The 14,060-nt window shown below is 38.9% G+C and overlaps 1 protein-coding gene across 1 annotated transcript in view; it reads right to left on the bottom strand.

Annotated features, from left to right (window-relative positions):
- The window catches only part of DBX2 (developing brain homeobox 2), a 35,726-nt gene extending 21,880 nt beyond the window's left edge, over positions 1-13,846 (bottom strand). The window contains exon 1 of the mRNA XM_084876684.1: positions 13,314-13,846. Within this exon, the coding sequence (XP_084732810.1) occupies positions 13,314-13,755 (442 nt within the window). The 5' untranslated portion in view covers positions 13,756-13,846. The remainder of the gene's footprint in view (positions 1-13,313) is intronic.
- Between the last annotated feature and the right edge of the window lie 214 nt (positions 13,847-14,060).

Genomic DNA, 14,060 nt, shown 5'->3' with positions numbered 1-14,060 from the left:
CAGGAGCTGCCATGACGCACACTGGCCATTTTATAGATAAACAGCCCCATAAACCTGGCACAAACAAAGCAACATTTGGCTTCCCCTAAGTGGGACATAGACCCTGCCATCACCATTTGGAGCAACAGCCCACCAAATCGCAACCAACACTGCAAAATGTGGCCCACAACCCAGCCCAGCCCAGAAACCATTACTGTGGGCGCTGGTTAATGATGTCACATAACAACCCCAGCTTCCTCTCCCTAGTGACTAGCCTCCTTGGAGTTTCTTAAGCCCAGGAACTCTACTTGCTTTATAGCCAGGTGCTAACATTTTACACTTTAACCAAATGTCTGTGAAGCATTTCCCATGCCTCATCTTATTTGATCCTCACAAAAGTCTTAAGAGTAGGTAGATAGGAGACTTGGTGGAATCCTATTTTATTTTTATTAGCTGGAAAATGGAGATTTAGAAAGCTTAGAAACTTGACCTGACTGAAAAGAAGTAAGAAATGCTGGTCCTTGAAAATGAGTTAAGATTTTCCCACTGTGCAGAATAAAGTCAAACACTGCTGTAGTTAAATATTTTACCCTTTGTTCTCCCTGTGTGATCTACAATAATAATCTGCTTTGTGTTGATATTTATTGCTGTGTTACTGACAATTACCTGAGAGAGACGTTGGGGTGCTTCACTGGGCTGGAAAAAGTTGAGCTACATCAGAAAGCAGTTCTAATTAAGCAAAGTTATTCTATATTTATAAAAGGCTAAGTTGACTCGCACATGCACAATACCTATAAAGCTCTTGCTGGTGCCAAACACTTTGATCTATCATTGTCAATTGTGAATTTGGTTGACACTTCTATTATAGAGAAAAGGCAAATAATGATATTTAAATATTTCTTCTAATTAATTTCCTTTCAATGTGCATGAATCCGTATACTGGGCCACTAGTATCAGAATAAGTCTCTTTCCCAGTAGAAATTTTAGTCTCAGAATTTAAGTCTTGCAATTTAATCACAAATTCAGATTTTTTCAATAATATAATGGAAATCAGTCAATATTAATATTTTTATTTTTCAAAATCTGGATTTTCAAATAAGAAAATGTCTTAATGTTGTTTTGAAAATATGACAACTATGCAAAGTATAACAAATACCTAAAAAAGAAAAAAATACCTATTTTGGGTGTGCAAAAAATTCAATAAAACTTAAAAAAAAAAAAAAGTGTAATCCTCACTTAAGGACATGCTTACTGAGCCACAGCAGGAAGGATCTTTAAATTTCATTATTATCAAAAGTTGTTCAGCCCTGGCCAGTGTACTCAGTGGTTAGAGAATCTGCACACCACAGGGTCTCAGGTTCAATTCCCAGTTAAGGACACATACCTGGGTTGCTGGGTCATCTCCCATCCCCAGTCAGGGCACATGCAAGAGGCAACCAGTCGATGTGTCTCTCTAAAATTATTTTTTCTCTTTCTCCCCACCTTCCCCCTCTCTCCCTCCAACTACCTCTGAAAAGGAATGGAAAAAATATCTTCATATGAGGATTAACAAAACAAAAAAACACAACACAACAAAACAAAAACGTTCTAATATTGATAACACCATCATAGTAATGATAAATCATTTTATTTAAATCTAACATCTTAAATTATATTACAAGAGCATGACATTATTTAGGCAGAGTTTCTATGAATATATGAAGTGCTTAGAAAAGCAGAAATATATTCTGTGCATAAAAACTTGCCTCATTGTGTTTATTTTCAAGCATTTCAGTTAGCTAAGTTATTTTGTCAGTTAGCTAAGTTATTCCATCTCCAAATTAAACATTCTATGGATAATTAAGTTGCCGCTATTGTGTTATTTGCCACTTAAAAAACTGAGATAAAAGGAAAAGATTCAGCAACGTTGCACTTACATGTATATACACAATTAACATTTATCATGACAGCTAGAAATACATAAAGGTATTTTTGCTGGATATAAAGTAAGTACTATTGATACCACTGAAATAATGATGCGGGATATGTACGAATTACAAATCATATTATTCTAGCCAACACCTTTCTCAGGCTAACCCTAGAGCCCTAACACTGGAAAAATAAAGGGTAAAAAAATGGATGGTAAATTTCAGACAAAGGATCAATTAAATTCATTTGTGATCAATGGAATTCTGAGATCTATTTCTTAGTGCTAAATTTGGTCAGAAAAAGAGTTGTAATTGAGCAGTTTGTTTCATTGCAATATATTACCCTCTTGGTAAGGTAAAGCTGTAATCGACATGACATGCTCTCTACAGTGACAATGCTAGTGGCTTAGGAACCACCTGTTACATAGGCAGGCTTAAAGTCCTATTGTGAAGAATTTCTTCACCATTTTAAATAACCTCTTTAACAGAAATATTTACACAGGAGATTAGTCAATTCCTGGTTTCGATGCATTAATACACCTTGTTTAAGCTGGCTTACTCGGAAATCACTGTGAAATTCCAATTAAGTGCTCCATTTTTTGTACATGCTCTGACTTTGACATTGCCAATCCAGCCAAGCGTGCCATTGCAGGCGTGCTGAATGGTGTTAGGAAATAACCATTTAAAGTAATGCAATGCATTGGAAAATATATATTATGATTTAAAATAGTCGCAAGTCACATATTTTTTTAAAGCAATGAGCAAAATTAAGAAACTCAAGTGTGATAAAAACCAAGTGACAAGTTGACAGATGTGTTAAAACTTTGTAAGCCATTAGGAACTGCTTTGAAGATGCTCTGAAAAGGGCAGAAAACAAAGCAATTTCATCCTGGATGATATGCATCTCGAAGCCCATCAATGCCTTCTAGATGCAGTCACTGTATCATTTATCATGTTAGGAAAATTCATCATAGGCTTACTGAACACTATTTATGATAATATTTAAGGAATACCTACCATTCGATAGGTACTGAACTGGCTAAGAATTTGATACTTTCTATCTCATGAATTCATTAATATTCAACCTCAAATGGACCTGCATCTGGAATGTAATGCTGGCTTTTCTCGGCAATTTTTTTTTAAGTACAATGGAAACATTCATATTTTAGCATAATATTTAGCTATTAGCCATGAAGGATAATGATTTCATGCACAGCGACTGCCAGTTACTCAGTTAGAACTGGGGCCCAGAAAACAGACACATCTCCCAAGCTCGCCCTAAGAGGAAAACACGTGGCTTTTCCCATGGAAAGGATGCAAGCGGTCAGGTCCTACAGCATGGTATTGGGTTCTCTTGGTGCATTACTTCGGGATATTCCAAATTTTCAGGATACTGCCAACAAATCTAACTCTAGGAAACTGTTACTTACAAACAAATGACTTAAAAATGTTGGAACTAAATTGTCTAAAGCCAAGTGACTAAACCACTTGTTCACAGAAAACTTCATGAACTTTTCTCTTCTTAATTAGATATTCTGACCTTTCTGAAGACAAAGAATCCAAATCTCTAGCAATGATTTTGAATGTTCAATTAAGATGGGGACTTAGAGTCAACTTAATGATAAACTGGCCTGTTTGTTTGTTTTTTAACTTAACCAACTAGATGGTTCTGTGATCTAAATATCCCACAGCCACTAAGGGTTATAATCCTAGCTACAGAGAAATTATTTTCAAAATCCAGTTGACTAGAAAGCAAGCAATAAATTGTTTTTGTAATTTTCATTCTTCTTTTCTGATGAAGAACAACAGGTATCTACATGGGGGTGAAACACCATTCTTTTTATTGTCAAAGCAAACCGTGATACTGACTTGAGCTGACATTTCAAAGAAAGCATTCTAAAGACCACTAATAAAACCTTCAAATAAATTTCAGGAGCCCACTGCAGTCATTTGGGCAGACATTTTAAAAAGGATGAGGAAAAGTGTGCAAAGGTCCTGAGATGTCTAAGGCAACCAAAGGGTCAAAAATACCTCCGGGAAAGAATAGGGAATTAAATAATTTCAAAAGGTTTTAAGGACCTCCTTCAAGTATTGGGCACATAGGCACTAGGAATGAAAAAAAAATCTAAACTTCTGACCTAAAAATAATACATAATTGAACAGTCTAACTGGAGTAAAATGAATCCAAAATTGAGGCTGATGAATGGCAACCATCTGTCTTGAATAGTAAGACCTAAGAAATATCAGTTACCCAATGATGTGTTATTTATTTTATCACACAACCTGTAAATAATTCATTTATGATTAAACGCAAACTTGCTTTTAACCGCAAGAAAAAGCAAGTTAATTAAATTCATCCTTGACCTTTCTGCTTATCAGAAAACAACAGAAATCAGCATTTTTCCCCTCGAGTATTTCAGAAATAGAAACATAAAGGTCATGAGAAGTTAAATCACATGCAGTGTCTACTTGTTTGATTCGGACTTTTAATTCAGTGCAAATAATGTTTATTGCAAATCTATCAAGTGCCATGTAATTCACTGTGTGTTGGGACTAAAAGGTGGATAGTTTCCCTCCCTGGAAGAATTTCTATTGTTTAAGGTTCTTTACCTTACAGATTTTAAATCCACTGGTCAAGTAAATAACATTTACATTTCTCCAAATTTAATGTTGTTTTGTCAACTATGAGGCATTCACCAAGAAGATGAGATCTAAAAAAATTCATACTATGTGCTTTCCTAACCAGTGGTTTTCAACCCTGATACACGTTAGAATCGGGAGCACTTTCCGAAGCCACAGATACCCACGCCCCAGACCAATTGGATTAAGTCAAGCTGGCCAGGAGTGGACCCCTAGAAGAGCAGTTTTTTCAAAAGCTGCATAATGATTATAATATATAGCCAGGATGAGACCCCTGGAAAGAACACAAAACAATGCCTTTACTCCTACCATTATTACATAGTATGAGGTCAATTCCAAAAAAGAGAGAGAAAGAGAACATATAAAAAGCAGCATGGTCCAGACTGCCACTGAAATACAGCACAAGTTTTTTAAAAAAGAAAAGAATATTGTTAGGAAGGCTTTGTCAAAGAAGGCTTTAAACAGAAAAAAACTCTTAATCTGGACCTTGATTTGGAAGGTATTTAGAATAGCAAAAGAAAAGAAGAATGAATTTCAGGAAGGAAATGTGGTAAGGATAAGAGGAAAGAGGGCAAGGATAGTGGTGCCACATGGGGCAGGTTAAGGCGTGAACATTAAGCAATGTGGTTGGAGGAGCTAAATGCAGATGTTGGAATTAAGGCCTTCAAGAACAGATTAAATATTTTCATTTGATCTGGAAGTTAGATGGGGATGATTAAGCTTTTGTGGGAAGCTTGGTAATATGATGAAAGCTGTATTTTAGAAAATTTCACCTGGTAGTAGTGAATGCATGTGGTGGAATAAGGAGGAACTAAATAGGAGGACCCCACTGCCCTAACAATTTGCTGTAGCAATAGGCAACGGCATGCCCACTACCATCTTCTCCTATATCCTTACACCAACAGGTGGGTTGGGTCTGGATCGCCTCCACCTGTGAAGCCCTAGCTCATTGCAGTAATCCAAGATAGTCACTACCTCTGCTGCTCTCCCTGCAAGGAATCTCCATAAGACCTCTTGAAAAAAATGAGCTTGCCAGGCTGGTGTGGCTCAGTGGTTGAGCATGACCCATGAACCAAGAAGTCAATGGTTCGATTCCTGGTCAGGGCACATATTGGTATTGAGGGCTTAATCCCCAGTAGGAGGGGTACAGAAGGCAGCCTATTAATGATGCTTCTCTCCCATCAATGTTTCTATCTCTCTATCCCTCTCACTTCCTCTCTCTCTAAAGATCAATAAATGAACTAACTTTGAAAAAATCTTTTGTTCTTTTTATTATAAAGTTGATGTCACTGAAGAGAATACCATAACAGAATAGTTATGTAGCTCTCAAAACTCTAAAAGCCTTCATGAAGACTCCTTGAGCTCCCAGCTATCCCAGTCCCAGCAGGAATTGTGTTTAAAAGTGGTTATCCTGATTTCACCCTGTAGCAGGTCTTAAAGGGCCACACATCATTTGGCACTCCTCCCACTGAGAGGTGGGGACTATTTCCCATTCTCTTATATTGGAGGTGGTCTTGCTGCCTTGCCTGACCAAGGGATATAAGAGAAGTGACAGTCAACTTCTAAGGCTGTCATAAGAAGCCTTGAGTTACAGCCTGGGTTTCTAGAAATGTGCTCTCATAAATCTCACTTTCAGAATCCAGGAGCCATGCTAGAAGAATCTCAACACACTGGGAAAGTCTGAGTGTGGGTGTTGGAACAGCCCCAGGAGAGCACTCAGTTAACAGCCAGCACCTCTGTCAGCTGCATGAGCAGCCACCTCAGACATCCAGCCAATGGAACCTTTAGATGACTGCAGCCCCAGCTGCATCTGACTGCAATGGGAATCAGAGGGAGAACCATCCTGCTGAGCCCAACCCACAAAAATGAGGGAGAAAATGATAAATTGTTCCTTTAAACCTCTAAGTTTGGAGATTGTTTCTTACACAGCAATACCCTTTACCAATGTTGTACTGATGGTGAAATGATGGGAAGGAGTCTTCCACATATTCCCCTGCATGTTATATATGGGCTTTTGATATGTGTAATTTTTTGTATGTGTATTTGAAAGTCAAATGTTAACCCTAACATCAGTTCTCATTTTAAAATGAAGAAGCAGAGGTTCAAGGAGATTACATGAATTGCTTGGGATTGCATAATCAGTTATATAAAGACCTTAGATGTGAATCTAGGCTATAAGATTAAAGAAGTGCTGCTATATGGGAGGGAGGGAGGGGGGCAAAAAAAATCAATAAAATATATTTTAAAAATAAAATAAAATAATAATCCTCAGAACTAAAAAACAAAAACAAAAAACAAAAAAAAAACAAGTGCTGCTAAAACCAACTTAGAAAACATATAGATGTTGAAATTTACCATTATGCTTTGGAGAAAGTACTGGCAAACTTTTACCATAAAGGATCAGATAGCAAATACTTTAGGCTCTGCAGGCCATACAGTGTTTGTTGCAATGATCAGTGTGTAATGCAAAAGCACCTATAGAAAGTATATAGGCAAATAGGAGTTATCATTCCTGCTTTGAAGAATCAGACTGTCTTTTGGCTTCACATCCAATGTAACTGTAGAATTGGTTCAACACACCTAAACTCAATCCAGCTTGAGGTTAGTCTATTAAAAATCTTGCCAGCAGTCATGATCTTCACTCAAAGAATAGCTTACTAACTCTTTCACATATCTGTATCTAAAGTGCCAGAGATTAGCCCTGACTGGTATGGCTCAGTTGGTTGGAGCATCATCCTGTGTCATTGGTTTGATCCCCAATCAGAACATATACCCTGGTTTGGGGTTCAATCCCTGGTCAGGGCATGTATGGAGGTAGCCAATCAATGTTGTTTTTTTCCCTCTCTCTCTCCTTCACCCTTCCTCTTTCACAATCAGTGGAAACATATCCTTAGATGAGGATTAAAAAGAAAATGTCAGAGACTTAACGTTTTAAAGAACCAGCTTTAACAAAATTAATTTTGTTATCGCACAGTGCCTGAACATGTAAAAAGTAAGTGAAACAGTTCATGTTTAGAATATTTATAAACAAGAAGGCAATTCAATATTGAGCAACATATAGAAAAAGACTTAAATATTTCTTTCTTTTCCTTTCATGGATGCTTTGTTTCTGAAACAAAAGTCTAAAAACTTATAGAAGCCTTTTGATCTTTGACTTCAGAGAGAATTTTAATACCATAAGTTTACTGTTCACATAACTCACAAAAAAAAATGTGCCCCTGAAATATTCCCAACTAATAGCTGGTTGACAAAATGAATAATGCTATTAAGTATAAAATCAGTGAAGTGATGAACTGCTCAGCATTGCCAAATCAAGTATTGACTGGAGGCTAAAAAGAATAAAAGGGAGAGATTTCATTAAAAGTGAAAACATTACTGATAGTAAAATAAAATATTTTGGAATAAAATATACAAGGGTCTGGTAAGCATATTATACATTAAGGCAAAAATCCAATTTTTTTCACTAAGAGAGTATTAAACAGAAGTATGATCTAATGAAGTCTTAAATAGGGATGCTAACAAGTACTAGTAGTCCTAGATAAAAATCATATTGTTTCTTTGTACAAGCTGCCTTTTTATTCCTGACAAACTCCATGTGTATATGAATAAAAATATGATATTATTTACTGATTTAAAAATTGTGTACATTCACTACAAAAAAATCACTATTAATTAAGAAAATCTTTGAGAATCTGTTAATCCAAGATTAAGTGGACAAATACTGTATTAAGAGCTACAAATCAAGTCCCCTCAAAAGACACAGTAAGAAGGATTCCAAAATTATGGACTATATCAACAACAGAAACAGGTGGAGGAAAGTAGGTTGAATGGAGAGCTAATGAACATTTACACCCCTCTCACCCTAACACAAGGGCACATTTGCTTATGTATTTTAAAGATGACCTTCACTTCTATTAATACTTTCATAGCAAAGAATCTCAAAGCATTATATGAACACATCTATGTTACTCTCTTACTTTCAAGTTGCTACCATTTCTATCACTATTCAGCAGCAAACCTAGCCATAACCTGTCTTCTTGGAGCAAAAAGAGAACTTTTTCTTGGGAACAAGAACAGGAAGGAGGTGACAAGCACATAAAGGAATTTAATGGAGTCCAACAGACAGTTCTGCTTCCAACATCTGAGCTACATTTACAGCAAACAAATGTAGATAAAATCACTGTTGACAAATCCTTTTAAATTGACCAGAACATATGGCATCCTTTGGCCTCCTGCATGTCACCTTGAACTCTCTGAATCCTAAGTTTATTTCTGCATAATTCCATATGCAATTTTCTAGGCATTGAAATCATTCTTAAACTTGCCTTCTGGATTCACTCCTGTTTTATTATTAAACCTCAGTAGCTTCAAAACATGTGAACAAACTGAGATCCCTTGTTGTTCAGGTGAGGTAGAGAAGCATAGATTAGGGGTTGGGAAAGGGCTAGGTGCTAAAGTCAGAGGCAAATTAAATGCTCATAAATTACCGTGCTGTAGTTTCAACTTAGACATTATTCTGTAAGGGCTGTGGCTTACTCAATCAGGACCAGAAATAAAGGGATTATTAACCCTACTGATTCTCTTCACTGTAAGAACTCCTGCTTGAACCTGAAGGAGTTTACTTCATGATCCATGTAGAAATTATTAATATGTTAATATAACTCCAAATATATGTTAATCAGATTACACAAATATTCAAATTTAGTAAGAAACGGTTCAATATTATCTACAAATTCCAACAAAAAATGGTTGGAATGGTAACCTGAGCAAGGAACCACTAGAATGGGTGCCATCACTATTTGGGTTCCTCATTCTCTTTGTCGTAAGTCAGCATTATCAACATTCAAGATGCTATGATTTTAGTTTGTCAAAACAAATCTATAGCACAACAATGTTAACAAAAAATAAGGGACATGCTCTGCTTCAAATAATCAGATCATAAGTCTTCCTTTGAACTGGAACCTCCACTTGGAGCACAAATCCATCTTCTTCTTTCCCCAAGAGCCTAAACTGTAAGAGAAGCTATTTCACTTCACACTTGCAATGTATCTCAGTGAAATTGGAATAACTACCAACTGGAGTACAAAACATAGGTTTAAGACAGAATCAAGGATTAATAAATAGTAACTGGGGGGGGGGGGGGCACGGAAAAACTAGAGTGCACATTAAGTACTAATGGTAAGAAACAATCCTAATGGCGCCAGACAAAAAAAACTAGGCACCTGGCTCCATTTCTGTACGATACAGTACAATTTACTTAACAAAATTGCTTGGGGGGAAAAAAAGGAAAGAACCGTTCAGTTCACCTATCCAGAATAAACATTTGCTTTTTAATTCTTTTATATACAGCATAAGAAGTAGGCTTAATAATGAATAGATTATATTCAAGGAATTATCTTATGTCAAACATTTTCTGAAATGCTTAAAATAACAAATGTTATTAAAAAGCAAGGCCACTTTTTCTCTTTTGAAGATAGCTGGTGGAATAACCAAAATAAATTTATATCTTTCAGCTTTTTACATTTCAATTCTATCTTTTATATGCAAGAGATGAATATTTTCGTCTAGCACAAGATTCACCAAATAATAACATTAATAAATTTCTGGGGAAGGGTCTCTGATGATTAGGATTTTCTTGCAAACCCTCCTGGCGCCCATTAATGAACTATAACAGATCCAAAACTTTTTTGTTTTTCCCCCAGATCCAACCCCTGGAGGTGACCCTTCTCGCTACTAGTGTACTAAATATGTTCTTATCAACCCTTGAGGACTGTCCTTTGATTTTTAAAGTTTTTAAACTACTCTATATGAACAACTTGGCAACATATAGCTATTACATATTCCTTCTCTTGCACTGAATACTCAGGCTTGCAAATTTTTAGAGACAAGGCACTGACAGCTACACCTTTGTCCATGACTGTAAATAAATCAGCGTTACTGTTTAGCCTAACCCCATTCCTTTTATAGGCTCAGATATGAAATCACAACTGATTTATTGTTGTGATACAAGTAATTGCTTATCTCATTATCCCTCATTAGCTTCTCATGTTCAGTGAAAGACTAATCTAGGGAATGTGAAGGTTTGGGGCAATTTTCCCCCCACATGTTCACAGATGTTTAAATTGATACTTCAGACCAAAACAATACTAGGAAGTGAAGTAATCATTCTAGAAAAATAATTGGCTTCTTGTGAGGATTAAAGCAGCTAACAATTAAAAAAAAAAAATGCTTGGTGAACCATAAAGCAGTAAGAACATGGAGTAAAAGCTTCACAGGGCAGACAGTTACCTGTTTTATTCACTGATTATCCCAATGGCCTAGAACGAGCCTGACACATGGAAGACAGTATTTGCTGAATGAATGAAATAGATGGTATGATTAATAGTGGGTAACAAAAATAATGAAGCAGAGATGAATCCCGTAGGTAAACAGTATTGCTTTTCACCAATGCATTTAAAAAGAACTTGGTGGTTTTCTTATTCAACATTCAGATGGGTGATTCCAAAATTAAGGTTGAGGAAAAAATGAGTAGTCAATATGCTGAAATGATTAAAAATCGCATTTTGCAATCCACTCCTAAGTTAGTGGCTAATGGATCAGAACTGGTTGCTCACTGCCTTCAGAAAGACTGTTCTTTCTGAAAACAGTAGTTTTTCTATGTGCTCTCTACTCTCTATAGAGCATAATCACTTTCATCCTCATCTAATTTTCAGGTGCAAAGTAACACTGTTGGTGCTCATTGTGACTCCATAATCCTACACAGTATAAAATAATTCCTATAATATTTGATAAGGCCAGAATCTGTCATTTAAATAAAACTGGACAATGTTAAAAAAAAAACAAAAAAAAACCTACATCCTTTGTCAAATTATGAAAATAAATTAACACAAATGCTCCTTTTAAGCAACACATTTGTGGGCACAAATTTACAGGGCTTTAATTTTCTTCTTGAGATATTTTTTCTAGTTTCAAAAATTAAATGCACTTTTTACTAGTATAATTTTTGGAAATAAAAGATTACTTGTTCAAATGAAAATTAACCTAAGAGAACATAAAATCTTCAATGAGAACTAGATAAAATATTAGGGAAAAAAAGATATGCTTAAACTACATTAGAATACTTCAAAGGAAAATATAAATTCTTATGCTCTTAATTATTCCAAAAAATATTTTTGCATTTTGACACTTTTAAAAGCATACAAGAATGAATATGTTCTTGAAAATTGAAAGAATGTAGCTAGGAAACCCTTTTCCCAATAAATTGCAATATTTTGAATGAAACATAAAGGGCATATAAAGTTATTTTTCAGAGTTATTGACATACCTGCATTTGATTAGCATTTGGTCTATTTAAATTTAATCTATAAAATCTACAAAGGTTACAATTAAGTAATTTTCCATTGCTGAGTAGCAAATCATCATCAGGAGCAATATAAGGGTCCTTGGAAAATAACTTTTATGAACATAATGCCAAATCACCAAAAGTTATGCAATTATTACATTTTCTTGAAAATGTTCTTTTTATGAGACATTATTTACTGACTTTGCCTACCTGAACCTGTTTTATATGTTTCTAATTTTCCTACTACTTCAAAAAGAACAAAGTGACCCAAATTTCCAAGGCTTATAAACTTTGCCTTAACTATACTTGTTTCTCTCCCAAAGTGCAAAAAGGCCTCCTAGAATTTAGGTTTTTACACGATGTGAATGAGACCTTTAGCAACCATTTCAAACTGGAAGACCAGGGCAGGTTCTAAACATGTTAACGTCTATAAAGTCATTAGCGATCAATTTGATCTGGCAGTTTACTGGGACGATGCAATCTGCCGAAAAAGCATCTTTTAGTCATTCTGGACAAACCCACCGGGATTAAAAGAATGAGTTAAGATCATCTAAGGACAGAGACAAAAAAAAAAAAAAAAAAAAAAAAAAATTAATTCAGCTTCTGAGTCTCAAAAAGGCTTTCCCCTCTTATACTGCCAATTTCGGCAGCCCCTCCATACGCTTTAGCAAATAGTTGACTAAATTGTCCACCTTCTTCCTACTCACACCACTTAACGTTTCATGCGGGAATAAAGACAAACCCAAAATGCCCTTCTTTTGGCAAGATTTCATTTATCGGTGAACTTCCTACTCCAGGTGCCAATTCATTGTTTCAAACTCAGCACGAAGAAAAAGTCGACCTGACTTCCTCACTAAAAGTGAGTCAAAGCTAAACTCTGCCCAACGCTCCTTCCCCAGATCTTTGCTAAGGCTCTTGCTGGCCCCCAAACTGTCGCACCAATGTAAGTGGCAGATGCCCCCCAAAGCGCGCACCACGCGAAGCGCTCGCACCCAGGAACCTTCCAGCGAGCGTCTTCGCGGCCTCCAGGAAAGGAGCGGTCAGGCAAAAACTTAACTGAACTTAGAGAATCCCGTGAAACTGGAGCCCGGCGACCCAGGGCTAACCCCGGGGTGCCTTCAGGGTTTCTCCCAATGGCCCGAAAGTCCGGGTAGCCCAACAAGCTGCAGAAAGAAGAGGAGGGAGTGGAAGCTGGTGGCCTGGGATGTGGAGGGAGGGGGGAAGAATCACAATACGTGGTGGTCCCTCTCCTTACCCCCAACCACCCCCAAAGTGGCTAGGGGAGATGTTCTAGGGGAGATGTCCCCTAGGGGAGATGCTCTAGCAGGTTCCGGGCCAGAGCGGGCTCGGGCGCACCGGGGATCGCAGCGCCCTCCGCGCTTTGCTCCCCGCGGGCGGGCGGGCGGGCGCGCCCCGGGCCCGGGCCCCCCCGGCGCCTCACTCACCTGGGGCGGGAGGGTGGAAGGTGCCATCTCGGTCCCCGGGGGCCCGGCCCGGCAGCCTGGCGCCGTCCGCAGGGGGGCTGAGCACCTGAAACGCCCACCGCGTGCCATAGGGCGCCCCGCCGCCGCCGGGGCTGGCGGGCTCGGCCGCCGGGCACAGCTTCAGGGGCACCGGGCTGGCGGGCAGCGGCCGGACCTGCGCGCCGGCCGTGGCGGTGGCCGTGGCCGTGGCCGTGGCCGTGGCCAGCGCGGCCGCGGGGCCGTGGGGCGGGGGCGGCTGCAGCCCCGGCGGCGGCGGGGCGCCCCCGGCCCGCAGCAAGTTCTCGATGAGGAAGCTCTTGCCCAAGCTGCCGAAGCCGGGCGCGGCGGGCCAGTGGAGGAGCGCGGAGGAGGCCACCACGTCCCAGTAGGCGCCGGCGGGGGCCGCCAGGGCGCTGGGGAGCATGGTGGCGCCCCGGGCCGGCCGCACGCCCGCCTGCGGCTGGCGCACCCCGGGGAAGGCAGGCAGGAGGAGAGGCCGCGGAGGACGCGGTGGACTTGGGACGGTATTATTTATTTGGATCGGGCGTTTCTTTAAAGGAGGGGAGGAGTGAGCGTGGGAGGGGGAGGCTGTGCGTTTTCCTGGCCCTCGGTGTGGGCTCCAGGGGCGCGGGGGCGGGGGGGGGGGGCGTCCCTCCCGCTTTCTATGGGGATCCGGACGGGATTTTTTTTTTTTTTTTTTTTTAAAGAAAGCTGGAAGGTGTGTCCAGC

The sequence above is a fragment of the Pipistrellus hanaki genome (genome assembly GCF_964339955.1).
Source record: "Pipistrellus hanaki genome assembly, chromosome: 3".
NCBI classification, from domain to species: domain Eukaryota; kingdom Metazoa; phylum Chordata; class Mammalia; order Chiroptera; family Vespertilionidae; genus Pipistrellus; species Pipistrellus hanaki.
Note: the sequence above shows the minus strand (reverse complement) of the source record. Positions and strands in the feature narration are given on the sequence as shown.